Genomic DNA, 23904 nt, shown 5'->3' on the forward strand with positions numbered 1-23904 from the left:
AGGCTGTCCGACATTTTGTGACTGGCTGTTTTTTTTTTCTTGATCCTAATGTAGGAAGCGACTACCAAGCCGTGTCGCCCGTCCATTGCTAAGCGGCTGGCCTTTTCGGGCTCGGTTTTCACCCTTTTATCATGGCGAGCGGGGCGGGCGGAGTGGACCGGGGCCCGGACGGCGGGGCGGGGCGGGGCGGGGCAGGGCGTCGCGCTAATTCCCGATGCCGTCTCCATGCAAATAACGATTGTCATTAACAATGATCCTCCCCGCGAAATCCTCAGATTGCCCCTTGACTCGCGGCAGCGAGACGTGCGCCCTCATTCGCTGAGCCGACGCCTCCCCCTCCGCCCCGTTACTCCGGCTCTGAAATTACAACTCCTCGGCGCTCGGCGCGGCCGGCGCGGGAGGCGCGGGGCAGGGAGGGGATTCCCGAGCCAGCGGGCGCTCGCCCCCCGCCCGCCGCTGCAGCGTCGCGCGGCCAAGGTCAGGGGCGCCGCAGGAGCAGCTGCCGCGAGCCAGGCACTTGGGTCAACGCCGGCCGCGGAGAGGCAGCCCCGGGCACAGCTGGCCCGTCCGCAGCTGAGGGGCTGCCGAGGTGGCCCGGCGCACGCGGGAGCTGGGACCCCGGGTCGCGGTCCGCTTGCCGGCTCTGTCCGCCGCCTCGTAGTGCTGAACAGCCCTGGCAGAGCGGCCTGCGCTCGCGCCCGATAGGGGCGGGGCGGGGGCAGAAGAACTCGGGGCAGCAGCCCCGCGGAGCCGAGGCGCTGAAACGGAGCTGGCCAACAGCAGCCGACTGCTGGTCCAGGGTGGAGAGGAGGCACAGCAGCCGGCGGAGGCGCTGCTGATTCATCTCCTGGAGCACCTCGCAGGCCACGGCGAGGGCAGCCGGCCGCCTCTGGACTCTGGCGGCAGGCCGAAGGCGCTGGTGCAAGAGCCTCGTGGGCAGGAGGTGAGGACCCCTTCTCTTCCGTAGCCCCCAGGCGTCTTAGGGCGGTGGCCGCAGGACAGAGAGAGGGGCGTGCCCCAGTTTGCGAAGGAGGCATACCCGTGTGATGCCCAGGCCTTCCATCTCGCCGGCGCTGACCACGCTCGTCCCCCTCCGCCCGTTTCCGAAGCTTCGGCCATTCCTCCCGCGCCGCGAGCAGCTCGGGCTGCTGGCACGGCGATGGAGGAGGAGCTGAAGTGCCCGGTGTGCGGTTCCCTGTTCCGCGAGCCCATCATCCTGCCCTGTTCCCATAATGTCTGCCTCCCGTGCGCTCGCACCATTGCCGTGCAGACCCCGGACGGCGAGCAGCACCTGTCCCCACCGCTCCTGCTTTCTCGGGGTGGCGCCGCCGCCGCGCCCCCTCCAGATCAAGAAACTGCAGCCGGCGCGGCCTGCGGCGGCGGCGCGAGCGCTAACGCTGCAGGCGGCCTGGGCGGCGGGGCAGCAGGTGGCGGAGACCACGCAGACAAGCTGAGCTTGTACAGCGAGACGGACAGCGGCTATGGCTCCTACACCCCGAGCCTCAAGTCCCCCAACGGGGTCCGCGTACTACCCATGGTGCCGGCGCCCCCCGGCTCCTCCGCCGCGGCTGCCCGAGGCGCCGCCTGCTCCTCGCTGTCGTCCTCCTCCAGTTCCATCACGTGCCCGCAGTGCCACCGCAGCGCCTCCCTGGACCACCGCGGCCTGCGAGGCTTCCAGCGGAACCGACTGCTGGAAGCCATCGTGCAGCGGTACCAGCAGGGCCGCGGGGCCGCGCCGGGGGCGTCTGCAGCCGCGGCGGTGGCCGTCTGCCAGCTGTGCGACCGCACCCCGCCGGAGCCGGCGGCCGCGCTCTGCGAGCAGTGCGACGTGCTCTACTGCGCCGCCTGCCAGCTCAAGTGCCACCCGTCCCGCGGCCCCTTCGCCAAGCATCGCCTGGTGCAGCCGCCGCCGCCACCCGCGCCAGCCGAGGCGGCTGCGACTCCGCCCAGCGCCGCCGCAACCCCCAGTGCGGGCAGCGGCTGCAAGAGCCCAGGGGGCGCTGGGGCCAGCGCGGCCCGGAAGTTCCCCACGTGCCCGGAGCATGAGATGGAGAACTACAGCATGTACTGCGTGAGCTGCCGGAGCCCCGTGTGCTACCTGTGTCTGGAGGAGGGCCGGCACGGCAAGCACGAGGTGAAGCCGCTGGGCGCCACGTGGAAGCAGCACAAGGTGAGCGTCCGCAGCGCTGTCCAGGCGCAGCGCGGGAGGGTGCTTGGCTCCTTGTGGAAAGTTGGCAGAGGGCTGGCCATAGTGCTGAGCGGGATCACTTCGTTCGTTCGTTCGTTCATTCATTCATTCCAGTAGTCAGTGATTGACCCGTGCTTATGAATCAGGTCCCCTGAGCTGGGTGTTGCAGTTGGAAAGATATGGGAAAATGGCTCACTAAGTCCCCTCCCACCCGAGGCTGTGATTGTCCACAGGCGCACCCAAAATGCAGAAGTAGGACTCTCTCTCCCAAAGCCTGATAAGTTACACTGGAGGCCCCTCCCAACTGAGGCAAACAGGATCTTCCCTCCAGGGAAAAATAAATATAATTTTAAAGTGTGCATTACCACCTGGCTGCAGAAATCTGTCTGGAGCCTTCCTGCTAAGAATCTGCTCTGGAGGTGGGAGTTGGCACCCCAGCCCGCCCTGAAGGGATTTCTTGTTCAGCAGGACACCCTGTCTTCCAGAGCAGAAAATTTCCTACCCTCAGCTGTTCTCCAGCACATTCTGTCCTGGTTCTGCCTTTCGCCCTAGAGGGAAGATCCCTCACGGGCCTTGTGGGAGCACGTGGGTGTGTGCCCTTTCAGGAAGGGAGTGTTTTCCCCAGAGCCTTCTCTAGCCTGGGACTGTATCAGGGGCAGTGGGACAGTGGTGGAGTCACAGGCAATCTCTTATAAGAGGACGGGCACACTGCCCACAGCCTCCTTCCCCTGGGACTCGCCTGGCAGGAGGAAACTGAGTGTCACTCCCAGAAACTTTTGGCTGACAATTCTTTTGTGGTTTTGTTTTGTTTTGTTTTGGCACTGGGGATTGAACCCATTTCACCACTGAGCTACATCCCCAACCCTTTTTAAAATTTTTATTTTGAGACAGGGTCTTGATAAGTTGCTTAGGGCCTTGCTAAGTTGCTGAGGCTGGCTTTGAACTTGCAGTCCTCCTGCCTCCACCTCCCAAGTCTCTGGGATTACAGGCAAGCACTACTGTGCCCAGCTTGTCTCCTATCTTACACTGGGAGAAAGAAACTATCCAAATCTCCTTAGGCCCTTCATCAGGCCCCCAGGGCGAGGCTGGAGTCAGTTCTAATTCCTAATTTCCCATCCAAAGGCCCAAATGGGCAAACTGGGCTCACTGCCTCCAGAGGTCCTAAGCTGGGCCTGGCAGGTTAGAGTCCCTTGTCCAAGGTTCTCCAGTGCCCCTGTGCTCCCGATACCTGCCATCCATGAGCTCTTTCCAGCAGACTCTCATTCCTGAGGAGGCAGGAGGTCTCCATACCACCCAACAGGAAATATGGTATGGATTTAGATTGGAAAAGAGGGCAATTTTCCAAGGCTACCTTGTCACCCAACTGTGAAGAGGCAGAAAGGGCAACACAGAAGTGAGGAAAAGAAGAGACAACTGTTCCTGCACAGATTTGTTTCTATGTATATGAAATATACACAGTTACTATAGTTTCATCTGCTACAATGAACCTGTGTTGTTATTGTCATTTAACATTTTAAAATTAAAAAATTAGAAAAAACAAATAGGGAATGCGTGAGAGATCCCCTGGGGAGGAAGAGCATGACGGTCTGGAGAAGGAACGGATCCCGTCCCTGGTCCTAGATCAGTGGTTCTCGGTGGCACCTCTGTGTAGCTACCCCACCCCGCCTGACCATTTGTGGATATTTAACCTCGGGGGTTCCATTAGCAAGGAGTGAGCAGAGGCCAGGAGGCTGCTGATAGCTACAGTGCGAAGTCCCCAGACAATTACACAGCCTCAAATGTCTATAGTGCTGCTGGCAAGAAACCCTGCTCTGAGGCTGCACAGCCCTGGATCCATCTAGAGACTGCGATTTACTAGCTGAGTGAGTTTAGGTGATTTTAATCTAAAACCTATTGAAAGTTCTATCTAACTGGGATCCTTGTGGGGCGAATTAAGCAGAGTTCTCTGTGCTTAGCCTCTAGCATGCTACCCGACCCACTAAGTGTGATTATTTTTGTAGTCCTAACACTTAAAATCAGCGGGCTTGCAGGAAGCTGCAGGGCAGCAGCCTGCGTGCTGTTTTGACCTCACTGACTTGGTTACCTGGGGAAAACGTGAGCTGAAGAGTTTGGGGTGGCTTGTGGTGAGCCCCAGGTAGCTGCGAGCTGAACGGCGACACCTGCCTTGGTTCGTTTCTGTTCATGTGACCGTCTGTTACATGTGCTTTGCAGGAAGTGAGACTGCCTTCGTTGTTTCATCTTTTAAGTGAATCAACACCATGTCACAAATCAAGAAATCATTGTAAGAGGCTGTGAGCCATTGCCAAGGCAAGAAGCGTGGGTTCTGGATCTCACGTTCTGGTTTCACAAGCTGTCACGTTTTCACGGCCAAGCGAGCCAAGACCAGTTTGGGGTGTTGCCACCGAAGTGCTGAGAGTAGTGAGGAGTGGGAATGAGGAAGGTGGATGTGAGATTTTGCAGTTGTGAGAGACTCAGCATCCCACACGCGGGAGTTGGATGAGGAGCGGTGCTTCTAGGATCCAAAGCTGTGCAGGAAAATCAGTGGTCAGCCCCGTTGATGTCAGTGTGTAACATTCCCCACCGACCTTGGGCCGGGAGGAGCAGCGGCAGCACCAGGGTCAGCCGGGGAGGGACCGGGTCACAGTGGGAATGCGATGTGCAGGTTCCAGCCTCTGAACTTCCTGTCTAGCGCAGCTGTTTCAGGGACCGCCAAGTCCTCCTGAATCCAGCGGGACGCTGAGGTAGTTCTGGGGAACTCGTGTTCATGAATGAGTGCAGGGGGTCTGCTCTCCTCCCCAGAGAAAGGGAGGTTGGTGAGTGCCTGCTGTGACACCCGGCAACTGGAGGGGGATGAACGGGAGGGAGCTCTTGGGGAGCGTTGGGGTGGGCCACCCCAGCCGCGAGGGTGGCTACTGAGAGCTGTGCCCCAACTCTCCTCCTCAGACTCCCACGGGGCAGCCCCAGTTCTCCCGAGACTTACCGCCTTTGGGTTCTCAGTGTTGTGGCCGAAACCCTGCTGCAGCCCTTGCCCAGGGCTCGGGAGCCTGGAGCAGCCTCCCCCACGGCCTTGCCCGACTTCCTCTCTGATGAGCGATTCCTAAGTGAGGAGACACGGATGCGACTCCCTACTCTGCTCTAAAGCGAGGCTGGTAATTGCCTTTTAAACAGCGTGGAGACCTTAGGTCACGGCTAGACACATTCTTACGAGGTTCTCCGGGAGGAGGGTGACGGTTCCGGAGCTTCTGACCTGGCGAGAAGACTGCTGCTTCCCAGGCACCGTTGCCATTTTTGTCCACTGAAGGCAGAGTCCACTTCTCCTGAAGCCAGGGGCACGGTCACTGTGGCCTGGCATGTCACAGACCTCCATCACGTCTGAACGTCCCGCTTTGGGGGGACTCTGCTGGTGGGGTGGGTGACCCTGAGTTAAGGTGGGGACGCAGGCTGAGCCTTGCCCCACATTTCCTGGGAGCCCTGGGAACAGAAGACATTGAAAGCCTCACAGGGACCCCAGAAGTGGTGCACAGGGGTGGGGGGCAGCACAGCCCCAAGACCTCGGGAGAGAGGGACTTCTCCCCAGCCGCAGGCTGTGCCCGGGGCGCGTGATTTCCCACCTCTGCCATCCTGTCCCGTAAAAGAAGTACCGCAGGCTTCAAGCCTCCAGGAGAGACCTCCACGTCAGAATGACCCCATGCCCACGGCAAGGCTGAGCCTAATCCCAGCTGCACCAAGGTCATGGGAAACTCCCTTTAATGTGTGTAACCCTGTGTTGCCCTGTAACGCTCTTTCCTAAAATCCACAATTACAGAGGGAGGAATGTGGATGTAACTGTCATCTGCAAATTCTAATTTTAGAGAGAATGCTTCTAATGTGGTAGATCTTTTTCCTTCTAGAATACGATAGTACATTGCTTTGACGCTGCCGTTTTCCTTCAAAACTGCAATATAAACATCTTTACCGTCAATAGAAGTGCATGGTTTGCATGGCTGTGTGCCCTTCTATTGAAGGATGTTTGTTAATCAATATCTTGGTGCTGTGCTGAGGTTTTCAGTCTTCAGCTGTGCTGGACATTTCTCTGCTACCCTGTCTATGCCTTACATTCCTGTTGCCTTGGGTTAGATTAGCAGGTGTGCAAATGCTACATCAAAGGGCACCCATCTTTTTTTAAATTTTTTTAAAATTTATTTTTATTGTAAACAAATGGGATACATGTTGTTTGTGTTTGTACGTGGAGTAACAGCATACCATTTGCATAGTCATACATTAGGGTAATGATGTTTGATTCATTCTACTATTTTTTTCCTCCCCCCCACCCCTCCCACCTCTCTTTTCCCACTATACAGTCCTTCCTTCCTCCATTTACAGTCCCCCTCCCACCCCCCATTATGTGCCATCATCCACTTATCAGTGAGATCATTAGCCTTTTGGATTTTTGAGATTGGCTTATCTCACTTAGCATGATATTCTCCAATTTCATCCATTTGCCTGCAAATGCCATAATTTTATTGTTCTTTATAGCTGAGTAATATTCCATTGTATATATATACAACAGTTTCTTTATCCATTCATCAATTGAAGGGCATCTAGGTTGGTCCCACAGTCTGGCTATTGTGAATTGATCAGCTATGAACATTGATGTGGCTGTATCTCTGTAGTATGCTGATTTTAAGTCCTTTGGGTAGCCAAGGAGTGGGATAGCTGGGTCAAATGGTGGGTCCATTCCAAGTTTTCTAAGGAATCTCCACTTGCTTTCTAGAGTGGCTGCACTAATTTGCATCCCCAACAGCAATGTATGAGTGTACCTTTTTCCCCACATCCTCTCCAACACCTATTGTTGCTTGTATTCTTGATAATTGCCATTCTAATTGGGGTGAGATGGAATCTTAGTGTAGTTTTGATTTGCATTTCTCTTATTACTAAAGATGGTGAACATTTTTTCATATGTTTGTTGATTGCTTGTAGATCTTCTGTGAAGCGTCTGTTCATATCCTTAGCCCATTTTTTGATCGGGTTATTTGTATTCCTCATGTAGAGTTTTTTGAGTTCTTTATATATTCTGGAAATTAGTGCTCTATCTGAAGTATGAGTGGCAAAGATATTCTCCCACTCTGTAGGCTCTCTCTTCGCATTGCTGATAGTTTCCTTTGCTGAGAGAAAGCTATTTAGTTTGAATCTATCCCAGTTATTGATTCTTGCTTTTATTTCTTGTGCTATGGGAGTCCTGTTAAGGAAGTCTGATCCTAAGCCAACAAGTTGAAGATTTGGACCTACTTTTTCTTCTATAAGATGCAAGGTCTCTGGTCTGATTTCAAGATCCTTGATCCATTGTGAGTTGATTTTTGTGCAGGTTGAGAGATAGGGGTTTCTTTTCATTCTGTTGCATATGGATTTCCAGTTTTCCCAGCACCATTTGTTGAAGAGGCTATCTTTTCTCCATTGCATATTTTTGGCACCTTTGTCTAGTATGAGAAAATTGTATTTATTTGGGTTTGTGTCCATGTCCTCTATTCTGTACCATTGATCTACCTGTCTATTTTGGAAGGGCACCCGTCTTTCAGGCATCTGAGTAATGTCTCCAGATTGCCTCCTGCCAAAGTTCTTTTGTTGGCTGGGGTTGTGGCTCAGTGGTAGAGTGCTTGCCTAGCACATGTGGGGCACTGGGTTCCATCCTCAGCACCACATAAAAATAAGTAAATTTTAAAAAACATAAAAATGCAGTTGGGAAGAATAAACTATTTTTTTAAAAGTCTGAAACATTTTTTTTTAAAAAAGTAATATTATTTCTCCCAACAGCAAGATTATATCAGTTGTAAAAAATTCACATGGACAGGGACAAATAGGGTAAAGCACTAACACAGGCTGTCTGACTTTTAATGATTCAGTGTTTGCAACGTTCATGACATTTTTATTACAACTACTTTTAAGAAGGGATCAAAGTATCTAGACGTCCGTATTTCTAACCAGTTAGGGTCCTGCTTCCCCTGGAGACTGATCTAAAACGCACAGCTCTGCTGCCCCATGTCTGCTCTTGGAGTCAGGCCTCCAGAGTCCACCTGTGGTCTTTGGGAGTGGGGTTGGGTGACTGAAAAAATAGAGCTAGAGGAGGAAAGAAGTTGGCCAGTAACTTCCAGACCTCTGGGGCTCCAGCCTGTCACTGCCATGGCGGCCTGGGGCCCGTGCACCCTGAGGCAGAGTCCGGGGTGGTGGGAAGCCTGGGGCCCGTGCACCCTGAGGCAGAGTCCGGGGTGGTGGGAGGCCAAGTCTTTCACTGACGTCTGGGAAGTCAGTTCTGGGAAAAGAAGGGCTGGGCTCCATGTACCTGACTGCCCAGCCCTGGAGGTGTGTCCACGGTGGTCCTGGACACCCATGCTTGGACCCAGTCCCAAGGTCAGCACTGCAGGAACAACCACTGGGAAGAGCGTGTAAGTCTCGCCCTTGGAGCCTCACACAGCTGGGAAACAGTGAGGAGAGGCCGGGACTCACGGCTTTCCTCTTGTCTTCAAAGACCTCTGGCAGAGGTGGAGAACTCGGAGCTGAATTTGACCTCAAAGGTTGTGAAGGGCGTCTCTCTGGTCACCAGCTCTGAATATGTTAGCAGTGTAAACCTGGCTCTCCACGTGGCTGGGGCTGTGGCACGTCTTTAGCCTGCAGTGGACAGACTCCATGCACGTGGACATTCCTGATGAGTGTCAACCACGGAGTGTTTGCGATGGGAGGGATCTCCCGGTCTCTGAGGCAGTCTAAGGAAAACTCCAGCAAACCGGCCCACCACCTGTGTTTATAAAAAAGGTTTATTGGAACACAGCCGCGCTTTCTATTGCCTACGACTACTTTTGGCCACAGTTGCTTCTGGAAGAGCCGAGTAGGTGCCTCAGAGGTGGGTGGTCTGTAGAGCCAAAAATATTTACTCTCTGGCCCTTCAGAGAAAAACATTTGCTGACCCCTGTGTTAGTCAGGTTTCAACACTGTGACAAAGCAACAGAGAGAATCATCTTGAAGCAGGAACCGGTATCTTCGTTTCATGGTGTCGGAGGTTTCAGTCCATGGTCACTTGGCCTCATCGCTTTGGGCCTTTGGCAAAGCAGCACGTCATGGCGGCACTGTGCTGCTCACCTTGTGGCAGACAGGAAACGAGGGAGAAAGGGGCTGGGGTCCCACATACCCTTTAGAGGCACCGTCTCCAGTGACCTGCTTCCTCCAACCAGGCCCACCTCCTAATGTCACACCACCTCCCACAGCACCACCAGCTGGGGACCAGGCCTTAACATAAACTAGCCTTTGGGGACACTGCAGAGCCGGTGGTGGCACCTCCAGACCAGGACCCTGTTGCTGAGAGTGCCGTTCTCGGCAGCAGACTCGACACAGATTCTTTGCTGCTTTGCTGTTTGTGCTTGGGTTTCCTGTTAGTTTGTGCCTGTTGCTCTAGAATGCAGTGGGGAGTGCTTTATCCACTTTTGAGGGGACTTCCAGGGTGATGCGGAGGTTAGGGGTCACAGCCTGGGGCACCCAGACAGACTGGGAGAGGCTGTAGCAAATTCACACTCCCTGGGGGAATTTCCTCCTGTGAAGCTCTTACCGCTCGGCGAGGGCCCTCCTGTTCTGTAGCGTCAGCTGTTTGCTGGCAAGGTTGTAATGGGCAGCCCAGTCGCTTTGCAGATGAGAAAACCTGAGGTGAAGGGCTCGCTGGACTTGCACAGCAGGCCGTGGAAAGATCTTGAAAGTCAGCCTTCCGCCATGCCTCAGGGTGCAGTCTGAACAACTAAACATGCAACAGGATGCTATGTGTGTGTCTGAGCTAGAAAGCAGATCCATGTGGCACCCCTGAGGAGTGGCCACGTGTGGAAGAAACAAAGGTTAGCTCATGAGGGACAGGGTGTGTCCATTGTCTGTCCTCTCCAAAAGGTGGAGACAGGAATGGGCAGCAGGCAAGGACATTAGAAGAGGGTGGGGTGGGGGCCAAGCACCCTCTTAGAGCCAACAGGACCAGGGTCAGGGCCGGCAGGGTGAAGAGATGAAATAGCGCCATCTTCTCATTTCCCATGCAGCGTGGAAGAGGGTCAGAGGACAGGAGCGCAGGGCGGGGCGGGGCCAGTGGGTCGGGGGCCAGGAGCGCTGGAGGTCTGCCTGGCAGACCTGGCAGACCCCGGTCACTGGCTGCAGGAACAGGTGGACCACGCCTGGAGAAGCTGTGCGGACAGCAGGTGGCTCAAGAGCCAGGTCAGGAGCGCAGGCAGGCAGACCCCCTGCTTGCCCAGTGTGCCAGACCAGCTCATGGTTTGGTTTTAGGTGGTAGCTACGAAACCGGAAAGCAAGGAAACAGGAATAACGGGAAGAGCAGCCTCCTGAGATGAAGCCCCTGGGGCCACGGCTGCCACAGGCTGGCGGCCCGGGTGAGCTGCCTACAGCTAAGCTCTGCTTCCTTCTGGCCAGGCATGACCTCTGGCCCCTGCTGTGATGGTCCACGTGGACGATGGCTCTTGCCATCATGTCCTTGTTCAGAGCAGTTGCTCTTTAATCCACCTAAGTACTTCCTGGGTTCACAGAGAAGCCGGAGCGCCTGTGATCTTGCAGGGACAGGCCTAAGTGCCTGGGCTGCAGAAGGAGTCGTCTGCTCACAGGAGAAGGAAACTAACAACCCCGCCTGAGCAAGCTGGGCGCCTTCTGTGGTGGCAGGTGCTGAGACAGAGGTAGAGACACAGACACCTCAGCAGGGGAGAAGGCGGGAACTCTTTTGGGCAGAGGTGGGATTCCAGGCCCTGAAGACAGAGGAGAAGGGACCCGTCCTGCTGGAAGGGGAAGCCGGAGCCCAGAACCAGAGGTGGGAAGAGGCCTGGCAGGCCTGAGGGCAGACATGGCCAGCGCGGCGGAGCCAGGCAGGGCGGGGGACACGGGGCTGGCAGGCACAGGGCAGGGTGGACTCTGCGGCTCCTATGGGGACGCCAGGGGAGCCCCTGGGGGCGTTAGGCTGGGAGCCAGGTGTGATTCTTGCAAGGTCCCTCTGGCCGTTGTTCAGGAATGGAGGTGGGGGACAGGAAGACTCACCTGAGACTACTGCAGCAGGCCAGGCATCAACGGGCTCCAGCTAGGAGCGAGCCGCAGAGGTGGACAGACACTCGTGCGTTCGTGTCCTGCTGGAGAGCCACCGCTTCTCAGACTTGTATTCCTGCAGACCCGTTGTCTACTCTCAGATCACGTCTCTCCAGGTCATGGTTCTGTCATGGCGCTCATCCTTTTGGGATCCCGATGACACCTGTGTTCGCTGCTCAGTACCGCCCATAGTTCTTGGACTGTTCTTTTTGTCTCTTTGTATTGCAGTCTGGGTAAATTCTGTGGACCTCTCTTCAAGTTCACGACTCTCTCCGGGGCGTGTCTTGCCTCCTGACCTCCCCACGCCCTCGTCCCTCCCTCTCCCCACCTGGGTGCTTCTCTCAGGACACTCCCAGCCTCCACTTCTCACCAGGGACAAAGGCTTCCTTCTTTTCCCCTCAACTCTGAGGGGGCTTCGCTCTGCTCCCAGGGCGAGGTGTTTTTTTTTCTTTTAATTTTTACTGTTTTAAATTTTCTAGAATCTTACAAGCTGCCTTAAACTCCTTTTGAAATAAATAGATGAATCAACAAGCCAAAGTCATCTGCTTGAGTGAAGCCAGCAGAACCCTCTGGAAAGCGCATGGAGGGTCTCCTATTTCTGAGCAGTGCCCCTGTCACTGTCACAAGACCATGTGCTGCTGAACATGTCGTGGGGACACGCTGCTGCTCCCACCGCCCCCACAACAGAGACTCCAGTGAGCACAGGATGGCCACCTGCCTCACTGCCTGGGTCTCACGGATGACCCCACCTCAGGCAGCCCAATTGGAAGGTGCAGCTCTTACCTCTCAAGTCGGTTCCCTCCACTGGAGCATCTGCAGTCACCAAAGATGAGGTTGGTCCTCGCAGAGGACTTCCACACCTGAAACCTGCCACAGCTCATTATCTGTTGTTTGAGGGCCAGGGGCTGACACCACAGAGAAACGGGACCTGAGGCTGCATCTACAACAAACGAGGGAGCTCGGACTACTGTCCTCTGAGCTCGCTGGAGGCAACAGGAGATGTCGATGGGACTCAGGGATCTGGAAGCCGAGAGGCAGGACTCGCCTCTCCCTGAGGGTCAGTGGAGCGCAGGAATCGTGAGGCTACCCTCCTTTCGGCGAGTCTCATAAATGTTCACCCTGGCCAAAGAACACATTTCGCTCTGCGAAGTTAGGGGATGGGGAGGCGCGCAAAGTGAGTGAGGAACCTGGATACGAAGAGAGCCCTGGAGCCAGTGGCCGGGCTCACAGAGTCGAGGAGGATGGTGCTTCTGGGCTGGCCCTCAGCTCTGGCCGTTCAGGTGGGCGAGGGGCTCTCCTCTCTGCTGATGCGCAAGAATCCACGCACAACACCAGCGCCCTGACAGAGGTGCCAGGCACTGCTGGCCCACCCTCAGTGCGGCTGGACCCCGAGGGCGTGGCGGAGAGGGGACCCAAGTCAGGCGCCAAGGTTCGGGTAGCTGGAGGAAGCAGGTATCCAGGAGACACATGCTTTTTATTTTAAGTTGGACCACAGAGAGAGACTCGAAGACAGATTCTCATCAGTCACGATTGCCTCATGAACAGCTCTAGCCCAGTGGGCACCACGCTGGTGCTGCGCTGAGTTTGCTGTGGGCTGTGGCACCGCTCACCTGTCCCTGGGACTTGCGTGGGCCGGGGACCATGCAGGCCAGATGTGCTGTTCTGGGAGGAGCTTGGAGAGCCAGGGTTTGGTGGGAGCTCCTTTCCTTCTGCAGTCAGACCAGGATGTCCGGGGACACAGGGGTACTGCTGATGACCTACAACGGGCATTTAGCGTAAGCCACAAGTCTGCTTGGTTTCTGGAAGCTTCTGTGTGTCGGGCGACTTCTCAGAGCGTGGCCAGCCCAGGCTGGCCCGGCCCTGTCCTCCCAGCTCACTCGGGCCTCTGCCTCCTGAGCCTTGCCTGGGCAGCGTCAGCACGTGTTTCCTCTGGCTGAGAAGAACGAGGAAAGACTCGGGCAGTCCTGCAGTGCCCTCCCCCAGGCCAGTCTGTGGGTCTGCTTCAGACCGTCTCCTGGGAGCTTCTTCCTGAGCCCCTGAGCTGCGGAGGCAGAGGCTTTGCGGCGGTCTCACTCCTGCAGCGGTGGGCCGGGCGGAGGGAAGCCAAGGGTCCTGTCCACAGCCTGCGTCTCCTTGGAGCCTCTCCTCTGGCTTCTGGGCCTTTTCTAGGTCGATTTTGCTTAAAAGCCATTTCTTCTGCCATAATGCAAAATGGCGAGAGCACAGACCCTGCGCTTCTGAGCAAGCTGGGAAGTGGTGGCCTGAGGCCACCGCGCAGTGTCCAGCCTGCTGGGCTCCTGGGGCTTCGGAGACTGTGGCCAGCGAGGCCGTCCTTCCCCCCGCCCCATATATATACGTCTGTCTCTCTCTCTCTCCCTCTCTCTCTCTCTCCTCTCTCTTCAGTTTCAGGCAACACCAGGACATGCCCTGACATTATCACAAAGGTGTGGAGCTCAACCGGCCCCACCCCCAGCCCACCCCGCTGCCCCCTTCTCTCCGCCCTCCCCTCTTCAATCCCTTTACAGTTTATTTTTTAACTAGTGTCCTGTGGCCACACCTGAAGCTGGGACACTGCCACTTCCAGGCTGCAGATGCAGAAGTTCCGTCAGATCCCTCCCCCTCCTCCACCCTTCATCTTCCCGCTCACTCCCCTGTCTACTCTCGAGATCTTTGCCTTATTTTGATGAAATTCCCTCTCCCCTCCTGTTTTCCCTTCTCTCTCTCTCTTTGCTTTTTTTTTTTTTTTTTTAATTTAGCTCCCCCCTTATTTTGGATTGGCTTCTGCATGTCAGAGAAGACATTCGTTGACTTTCTGGGTCTGGCTAACTTCACTCAGCATGATGGTCTCAGGTCCGTTCCTTTACGGGAAATGCCATAAGTCATTCTCCGTGACACCCACACGCACACCTACCACATTTTCTTTGTCCCTTCATCTGTTGGCTGCACCTGGGTTGTTTCCATAGCTTGGCTATTATGAGTTGTGCTGCTACAAACAGTGACGTGGCTGTACTCCTATGGCATGCAGATTTTAAGTCTTTTGGATCCATACTGTAGAGTGGGACAGCTGGTCACATGCTGTTCCATTCCTAGTCTTTCGAGGAGTCCCCACACTGCTTTCCAGTGTGGTTGCACTAATCCGTGGTCCCACCGAGAACGTGTGATGTACCTTTCCCCACATCAAGTGAGGACTTCTGCAGTGCTACCCGGAGTGTCAGAGCCGTTGCACAATCGTCCTGATACACGCTGCACACCAGGCACAAAGCTGAAGAGGATCCTGATCCTTGGTTCATTTCAGAAACTTCCCTGACATGTTGTCTCCCTCTCCAAGACCACATAGGGAGCGGGGGAACGGTCAGCACGGGAAGATGGCAGGTGCCGTAGGTGTGGGCCCCCAAGGGTCAGCTCTCACCTGGGCAAGACAGCGGGGGGAGGGGTGCTGGGTGGGGTCAGGACACCTGAAAGCCCTGCAAGGCAAGAGGGGCACCTCTGGCAGGGGAGCAGCAGGCAGAGGCCCAGAGGGTGGGCTGTGGGTACTAGCTGTACCCTTCCTGTGAACTTCCACAGAACCTGATGAGCCATGTCCCAGGGAAGCCTGGATTTCCCAGTTACTCTAGGTTTCCCTCTGCCAGGGGAGCTCTTGAGGGTTGTTGGGCACCTACTGACCCCATTGTCACAGTGAGAAGCTACCAGGTGCCCTGGGCCTCTGTGACCATTAGAGGCCAGGTCCTGGTAGCGGCGTCCATCAGCCCTGCCTCTCCTGGTTTTTCCCATGCCTTAGGTCCTAGCGAGGAAGTCCTTCAGTGCTTACGTATCCCACTGCCCCCTTGCAGCCCACTCCCCTCTGCAGCTGGGGATGCCTGAGCAGCAAGCATTCGGGGACTCAGAGTGCGAAGCTGAGAAGTGGAGTGGGCAGGGAGAGAAGGGCCCTCGCCATCCCTGCCCCGGGGCCCGCTGACCGGGCTCAGACACTCCTTGCAGGAGAGCCACCAGAGGGTGGTTCATAATCCTGAGCCCAGGTTCTTCCTGAGTGAACAGAAACAGGTTGAGCGCTTCAGGACTCAGAAAGCAAAGTCCCCGCCTCTGCCCTTCTTTCTTGGCTCTTTCCCTCCCGAGAGCAGTCTTTAGAAACTAGAATTTTCCTCCTAAGGAAGGCCACAGAAATTCTGACCTCCCTGCCCCTCTGCCTTGGGCTGGCCACCGAGAAGCCTCTGACCTGCCTGCCCCAGAGTGGACCCATTTGGGAAGGGCCCTGCCCCACCCTGGCAGGGAGGAGAACCCAGTCTGCACACACCCTGCTGGGCTCCCCGCCCAGCCCGTCAGCCTCACAGCAGACCCTCTGCCCACTCACATGCTCCACGCCACCCACAAAACCCCAAGGACGCTGAACACTGGGAGGTCCTGGAGGGCGGCCTGGGGAGGCCACGGAAGCCCCGCCTCCTCTCAGCCCTCCCTGGACACCTCTTCATCTGCGGCCTTTGGAGTGACCTTTGTACTAAACCGTGAACACAGAGTCGGCGTCTGCCTGAATCCGTGCGCCCTGGAGCAAATTCATCAAACCCAGGTGGGGACCCCGATTTACAGGGGGCGGGTCAGAAGCTGGGGTAAAGCAACCTGGGGCTTGGGGTCGGCACCGAGGTGGGGGGTCCTTGGGAATGGAGCTCCCGACCTGCGGGTCTGACAGCGCCTCCAGGGGGAGGGTGGGAACAGAACAGCCAGGGTCCACCTCGGCACTGACGGCCTGCTTGCTGGTGGGGAGAAACCTCCACACCTTTGGGGTCACAGAAGTGTGAGGGTCTAGTGGGAGAACTGAGTCTGGGTTTTGCAAAGTGGCCTCCTGTTCAGGATTCGAACCTGGCTCTCGAAGCTCCCGTGGGTTCTGAGTGCTTAGGCGGAAAGCATTGTTCCTCTGATGGACTCCCTGTGTCTAGGTAGGCAGGTGGGTTTTTCTCGCTTGCCCCACTGTTCTCCGGCTCAGACACTCCTTGACTGCAGCTCCTCAGACTCATTTCAGACTTCTGGCCCCAGATGTGGGGTCATGAATTGGTGTCACTTTAGGCCTCTTACTGCAGCAGTGGCAGGATGCTCAAATGCCACGGGGACCCACCCACAGAATGGCCCTGGCTGTTCCTGGCAGGGTGGATCTGCTCAGGGAATCTTCTCTGCCCAGCCTGGGTGGGGCAGTGGAGGCCAGAGGTGTCTTCACAGAGATGACCTTCTGCATTGCCAGCCGGGACAGAGCTGTCCCCGTAGCCTGACCCAAACCCCTTACTGGCCCTCTGGCACACCCTCAGGGAGACAGCACACAGGAGCTGATCTCCTGAGCCGTTTTGGCTCAGGGACACCCGACTGTCCACCTGTCCTGCCAGAGACCCCTCTGATTCTGAGACCCAACCTACCGTGCCAAGGCCTGCTGCCTGACATTGCTCCTGCAAGGCGACCGCTGAACTGATTTCCCCTGAGCGGCTTCTACACAGGGCCTAGCCCCGCTGTCCCTTAGCACCAGTCCTACTGCAGCCCAGGCTCCACGTCAGACTCGGTGGGACTGGATCCTGGAGCTCCCGGGAGAGGCAGCCTGCGGGCTCGGGAACCGGGAGCTCCTGGGGAGGTCTGTTCCAAGGCCCCTCAGGATCCCATTTGGCCCTATTCTTGCCTGCTCCCAAGGCCTCCGTGTGCCACCTGGTCCTCCAGTGATGCTGTGGCTTCCTGCTTCTTCCTCTTCAGGCCTGTTGCTTCGTCTGCTTCCCCTGGAAGGGCACCAGAGGCTCGAGGGCCTGAGTCTGAGCCTCGATTTAGGCTGCTCTGTTTATTTTGGTCATTGACTCTGAGCCTAGGGCCAGCAGTTCAGAGAAGACAAGAAAGCAGAGCTGCTCTCTCAGCGGGCAGGGGTCCGCTAGGCCTCTGCAGGGAGAGTGGAGAAGCTGCACGTCTGCAGCCAGAGGCCGGGAGGGTCTTGGAAGTGCCCTCCTGTGTGGCTGCACTTGGGCCGGCGCAGGGGCGGCAGTTAACCTAGAAGTAGAGGTGAAAAGTGGGTCAGTCTGCAGGGTGTGCAGGAGCTGCTGGTGCCTGAGGCCAGGCAGGGCTCTGCCCCGGAGCAGGGTGAGGACTGTCCACCTGCCACTGTGACTGTGCCCAGGGTGGGGGAAGCTCAGACACAACTAGAGCACAACCAGCTCGGGCATGTGTGGGTGCAGTCCTCGTGCGGGGCTCCACGTGGCACTGGAGATGCTCAGGACTGAGCCGTGGCGAGGAGCCGGCCACGCCCGGGCTGCTGCAGGTGCGGCCTGAAGCCCGGCCTTTCTGGGCCTTCCAGTGGCAGGCTCTCCTTGGGAAGGGAGCCGCGCCTGGGCCGCTCTTCCCAGGTGGGTGGGTGCAGCAGCTCTGGCAGGGCCGACTGGAGGTGCTGGAGGCAGCGCCCAGGCCAGCAGCGGGAAGGGCAGGGTGGTCTGGGGCCTCCGTCTGAAGGAAGGGTGGCGTCCCCAAGGCAGCAACGCGGGCAGCCTGGGATGCAGAGCTGAAGGCCTGGAGCCTCTGTAGGCCAGAGGTCGCTGTCATAAGAAGTGACATGAGCAGAGCGGCTTTTGGGGTGTGGGACTGTGCCCTGGCCTGAGCTCTCGGCTGCAGTCCTTGCCAGCAGCTGGGCATGTGGGGACTGGGCCCAGCCAGCCCTGCTCCAGGCTCAGGGGTCTAGCAGGGGGCTGTCGGTGCCACGGGGAGGGCCTCCTGATGGACTGACACAGCTCCCCTAAACATTAGTGGGTGGTGTCGACGACAGTCCTGCCCCTGGTCAGTGTCTCGTGGGTCTTAGTCCCGTGCCTTTCATGTCTGTGGATGATGGTCTTCACATTTCTAGCCCTTTCACACGCATGTGAGAATGACTTTCACAGGTCACACATCTGTGATCCCAGAGACCCAGGAGGCTGAGTCTCTTGAACGATTGCAAGTTCAAGGCCAGCCTCAGCAACTTAGGGAGACCCTGTCTCAAAATGAAAATAATAAAGGCTGGAGATGGAGCTCAGGGGTGGTGTTCCTAGGTTCAATCCCCAGTACCAAGAAAGAAACAAAAAGACAGCTCATTAGCTATGTGACCTTGGACAAGTTCACAGCACCCTCTAGGTGGGAAGGAAGATGAACGGCTGCACACCTGTGTACCCATGGCTCACGGGCAGGGCGCATGCACAGCTTCCCCTATGTGAGATGAAAGGTCCCCTACATGTCACTAGATGCGCAGTTTCCCGTATGGGAGATGAAAGGTCCCTACAGCATTTCCAAGGTCCTTGTGTCTACATCCTGTTCTTCCTTTGGTATCCTAAATCGTCAATCAGGGACTGAGTTTGAAAGCAAGTCTCCGCGCAGACTCTGGCAAGCACCTGAGGATCATCTCGAGCCGTGTGAACTGAAAAGAGGTGGTTCCCAGGGGGTGGTTTAGACAGCTCCAGAGATGACGGACCTGATCGGACAGTTCCGAAGGAACCAGGGAAGGCTTGACCGTGATGCGAAGTGTAACGGTGAGAGACTATGGGGCCAAAGTCCCCGTCACCTGTCCTACCTTAGGAGGGCAGAATAGAGATAGGCACCGCCCAGGCTCTCGAGCCAGGCTCTGAAGTACACTGGCCCAGGCCCTTGCCCCTAGCACAGCCTGGAAGGAATCCAGACTGCTCCGGGTGGGGGGTGCTGCTGGTGGAGACGCCCCGGGGGGCAGGCAGGTGTTGGCTGGACCATGAGGAAATTGTCCCACCCCAGATTCCTGGGGATGCGGTTCTAACCTGGGAGGACCAAGAAACTCCAAACTACCCCGTGTTATTCAGGTTGACCCCTCTACCAGGGAGCAGAGGGCATCTTCTGCCTGGGCCTTTCCCTTCTTTCCCAGAGTTAGTTCCGGTCTGCCCACTGGGGCAAGCCAAGCCCCCTCACTCTTCGGACTCAGGGTCCTCTTCCCAACCAGAGAGGAACAGCTTTCAGGTCCCCTGCCAACACTGACGTCCCTGTGGAAGAACGGAGCGGGTGCCTCAAAGGCTGAAATGGTGGAGCATGTGCAGGGCTCCTGTGCCCAAGGGAGGAGCCACCCAGGCCACGTGCCCCTGGGGACCTGGCGTGACGGCCTCCACACTCTCCCAGGCCAGGAGAAGTGACCTGCCATTGTCTCACACATAAAGGACTGGGTGGAGAGAGGGACAGACCCGTTCCCGTGGGGACACCCCCGAGAGTCCCCAGCCCTCACACTGCCCACCTGGGCCCCCCCAAGGCCTGCAAACTGGGGCACAGGCCCTCACCGACTGAGCACAGGCAGGCCCTGGGGGGCTTTGTGCTTGGGGGACTTCTCTGGTCATGTGGAGGCAGCAGAGGGGAAGCAGGTGTCGGGTCTGCCGGCCACTGAGCGACAAGATGGCTCTGTTTCCAGCCAGGCACTGGCCAAGGTCATGGTCTCCTTCAGACCTCTTGGTCCTGTCTCCTTGCCAGGTGGGAAGCAGGTCAGCAGGTGCTGGGAAGTGGGGCTGCGGGGAGGCGGGCTGGGCTGGGGCAGAGCCATGCTGGCGCCCGCCTGGTGCCAGGCCGCGGGAGTCTGACCTCGCTCCAGCCGGCGGTGGGGGGGGGCCCGCTGCACCTCCTCTCAGCTCACGCCTCTAGTTAGCCATCATTCTGCTCTTTCTTCAACCAGGGTTTTTCCCCAAACTCCCATTTGTGCAAAGACAAAAGACAGTTGCTCCACTGATCCTGTAGAGGTGAGGGGGAGGGGCCCGTGACGAGGCCGTAAGGCCCGAGAGTGAGTGACCCCGAGTATGCCCACCAAAGCCCTAATCCTTGATGTGGAGATGGTGGGACCTTGGGAGGCCATTGGTCTTGGATGAGGTTGGGAGAGTGGAGGCCCAGGGAGAGGAAGGGGCCAGGTGTCTGCATGCTCGCTAGGAGAGGGAATGTGTGGACCCTCTCTAGGAGCCCAGCGTGCTGGCACCCTGATCTGGGACCTGGCCTCCAGAACGGTGAGGCACAGGCGTCCTTATTTACACTGCCCGGCAAGGCTCCGTGATGGCTGAGGACAGGGACGGCCCTGCCCTGGTGGGCCCATGCCCTCCGCGGTGCCTTCGGGAGGGCCTTGCTGTTCCTCTCCGGATGCAGACAACTGATCACTTTGGAAGATGCCCGCGGGCCTGTGAGCCTCCCTCCAAGTTCAAGTACCCGGGCCCTGGACCCTCCAAGGACAGGAGTCAAGACCTGTGCCCCTTAAACATTAAACTAAACAATACATGAAACCCAGCTCCTTGGCCACATCAGCCACCCTTCAGCTGCTCAGGAGCCACATGTGGCCCATGGCCGTCAGTGGAGAGTGGACATGGGGCACTCCTGCCATCGCCCATGTTCTGCTGCTTTGCTGCCTGGAAGCTAACACAGAGGTGGTACCCCAGGGTGAGCCACCAAGGGAGGAGCCTGAGGGGGCCCAGGGGTACAGCGGTGGAGTAGGAGCTTCTCCGAGGGGCTCCTGGCTCTCTGGAGCAGTATGCGGCAGTTACCTGGACCTCACCTGGACCTCACCTGGACCAGGTGCTTCTGGAGCTGCAGAGCCTGCCTTGTCTTCCACGCACGCCTTTGTGCCTGCTCCCAGCTCTTCCTCAGAGATTTCTAGCTGAGGCTACGCTTGTCCAGGGCAGCGAGTCTCAAACTGCACCAGGTGCCCTTGGAGCGCTGGTTCAACCCAGACTCCGAGGCTCCCCCTGGTTTCTAATCAGCAGCTGGGGAGGAGCCAAAGTGGTACTTCTACTGAGGTCCCAGTGGTGCTGACACGTCCGGGGACTCCGCTCTGAGCACCACTGCTGCGGTCTAAAGAGTCCCATTCATGGACTCTGTTAATGCCACAGCTAGGGACATCGTGCTGCGTGGCCAGTGCTAGAATGTGGCTGGGACAACCGGGAAGTTCCTGTCTGGGTGGCTGGCGTCCCAGGGAGAGACAGACAGAAGGCAAGCCTCCAGGTGTGTGCGATGAATGTCAAGAGACAGAGAGGGAGCAGGGCTGCCTATGGGATCGCCACAGGTGAGGGACACCTGAAGAACAGGAGGGTGTGGGCGGGGGACCCTGGCCTCTCCAGTCCTGTCCTGCTCCGTTCTCAGTCTTTAAATTTGAGAAATGTGACTCTGTTAAAAGCCGGGTCATCCACTGGTCCATAGCCAGGTTGGAGAGTCAAACTGGACAGTGTGGCCATGTGTGGAGAGCAAGCCGGCCATGGCAGATGGAACCCGCCTGTCCCCACGGTGTTAGCGTTGGCCGAGTCACAGCGGGCTCACAGCTACGCCACACGAGCAGTTGTGATTCACTGAAGCCTGTGGGCACCGGACAGCAGCCGGGCCATCACAAGTCCTTTCCTTCCATCCCAACCTCGACTTCTAGTGTCCGTAACGCTCAAGGCACACACCAGACTTATGTGTAAGGAACAGAAAGACCGAGACAGGATAAGGTGGCCACAGGGGTAGGTCGCTGGGCCAGGAGCACAGGAGGAGGCAGATATGCACACAGAGCCAAAGAGTCCTTGTGGGCGGTCAGAGGCGGATTTAACGGACCTTTCCCACAGAGTTGCCCAGGCAGAGGATCCTGGTGGGTAACAGTTTCCGTTTCAGAGCATGAGTTTGAAGTATCAGATCGGGGTGTCACCTTGGAGGGGGCCAGGAGAAAACCCTTTCGGCTGAAGCCCTGGAACAGAAGGGTAGATCGACTGCTGCGGTGATTTTCCTGGGCAGGCTGTGAGAAGTGACCAGGTGACAGGATCCAGGGACCACCATGACCAGCATCAGGAGGCTTCTCCTTTTATGGGCCTTACATGAGCAGGCTTCTGTCTGGTGAGGTTGATAAGCTCCCATGGCTGGTGTTCCTGATAAGATTTGGAAAGTCCATATGTCCAGGTGCTTCTGATTTAGTTTGCTAAGTTGGCACATGTAAATTACCTGTCAATTTGTGCCTTATGGTGGTGTCAGGCAGATGGTGTTTATTCAAAGGAAGTGTAGAGTCCTTCTACCTTGAAACCTGTGCTCAATATAGAGTGACTCAGAGCAAACTATGCTGTACAAATGGAGTCACCCAGGGCAGGTACAACCTGAGAACTGCTGTTCTACATACCATGGAGTCACTAGGGCAGGCACAGCCTGAGAGCTACTGTCCTGTTCACCATGAAGTCACTCAGGGCAGGCACAGCCTGGGAGCTGCTGTCCTGCACACCATGGAGTCTCAGGGCAGGCACAACCTGAGAACTGCTGTTGTGTACACCATGGAGTCACTCAGGGCAGGCATAGCCTGAGAGCTGCTGTTCTGTACACCATGGAGCCACTCAGGGCAGGCACAGCCTGAGAGCTGCTGTTCTGCACACCATGGAGCCACTAGGGCAGGCACAGCCTGAGAGCTGCTGTTCTACACCATGGAGTCACCAGGGCAGGCACAGCCTGAGAGCTGCTGTTCTGCACACCATGGAGCCACTAGGGCAGGCACAGCCTGAGAGCTGCTGTTCTACACCATGGAGTCACCAGGGCAGGCACAGCCTGAGAGCTGCTGTTCTACACCATGGAGTCACTCAGGGCAGGCACAGCCTGAGAGCTGCTGTTCTGCACACCATGGAGCCACTAGGGCAGGCACAGCCTGAGAGCTGCTGTTCTGCACACCATGGAGCCACTAGGGCAGGCACAGCCTGAGAACTGCTGTTGTGCACACCATGGAGTCACTCAGGACACGCACAGCCTGAGAGCTGCTGTTCTGCACACCATGGAGTCACCAGGGCAGGCACAGCCTGAGAGCTGCTGTTGTACACCATGGAGTCACTCAGGACACGTACAGCCTGAGAGCTGCTGTTCTGCACACAATGGAGTCACTAGGGCAGGCACAGCCTGAGAACTGCTGTTCTACATACCATGGAGTCACTAGGGCAGGCACAGCCTGAGAGCTACTGTCCTGTTCACCATGAAGCCACTCAGGGCAGGCACAGCCTGGGAGCTGCTGTCCTGCACACCATGGAGTCTCAGGGCGGGCACAGCCTGAGAGCTGCTGTTCTACACCATGGAGTCACTGGGCAGGCACAGCCTGAGAGCTGCTGTCCTACACACCATGGAGTCACTAGGGCAGGCTCAGCCTGAGAGCTGCTGTTCTGCACACCATGGAGTCACCAGGGCAGGCACAGCCTGAGAGCTGCTGTTCTGCACACCATGGAGTCTCAGGGCGGGCACAGCCTGAGAGCTGCTGTTCTGCACACCATGGAGTCACTAGGGCAGGGCACAGCCCACTTCCCACATATCCTGTTTTGCAGCAGCTGGTCCTGGGTTCAGAAGTCCCCTCTGGGGCTCTGCTGGTCACTTCCAAAAGGACAGACACTAGAAGCTTCTAGAGGGTGCCTTAGGACCAGCTCACCTCTAGAGCCACGTGCTCTCTGCTTCTCCTCTGGGTGTGCCCCCAGGTTGAAAGGTGACTGCAGGAATGGGGTGAGTGGGTTCGACTTGGGATCCAGGATGCTCACAGCATCTACTGATGAGAGACGGACCTGCCACAGAGGAGCAGGCCCTGGGCCAGGCCTCGGGCTCCCCTGTCCTCTTGCCCTGAGCTGCAGACACCAGGGGCCGGCCTGCTGGATTCCCTAGCTAGGGCAGCAGTCCTTGCCTCTTCCAGG

The 23904-nt window shown here is 57.1% G+C and overlaps 1 protein-coding gene across 2 annotated transcripts in view; it reads left to right on the top strand.

The window, feature by feature from the left end:
* Positions 1-271: 271 nt before the first annotated feature.
* Positions 272-23904, top strand: part of Trim67 (tripartite motif containing 67) — a 40026-nt gene continuing 16393 nt past the window's right edge. The window contains exon 1 of one of the 2 annotated variants that reach the window (XM_047520916.1): positions 272-2170. In XM_047520916.1, the coding sequence (XP_047376872.1) occupies positions 1160-2170 (1011 nt within the window). In that variant the 5' untranslated portion in view covers positions 272-1159. The remainder of the gene's footprint in view (positions 2171-23904) is intronic. The other variant, XM_047520917.1, reaches the window with a different exon arrangement.

Source organism: Sciurus carolinensis, chromosome 12, assembly GCF_902686445.1.
Source record: "Sciurus carolinensis chromosome 12, mSciCar1.2, whole genome shotgun sequence".
NCBI classification, from domain to species: Eukaryota; Metazoa; Chordata; class Mammalia; order Rodentia; family Sciuridae; genus Sciurus; species Sciurus carolinensis.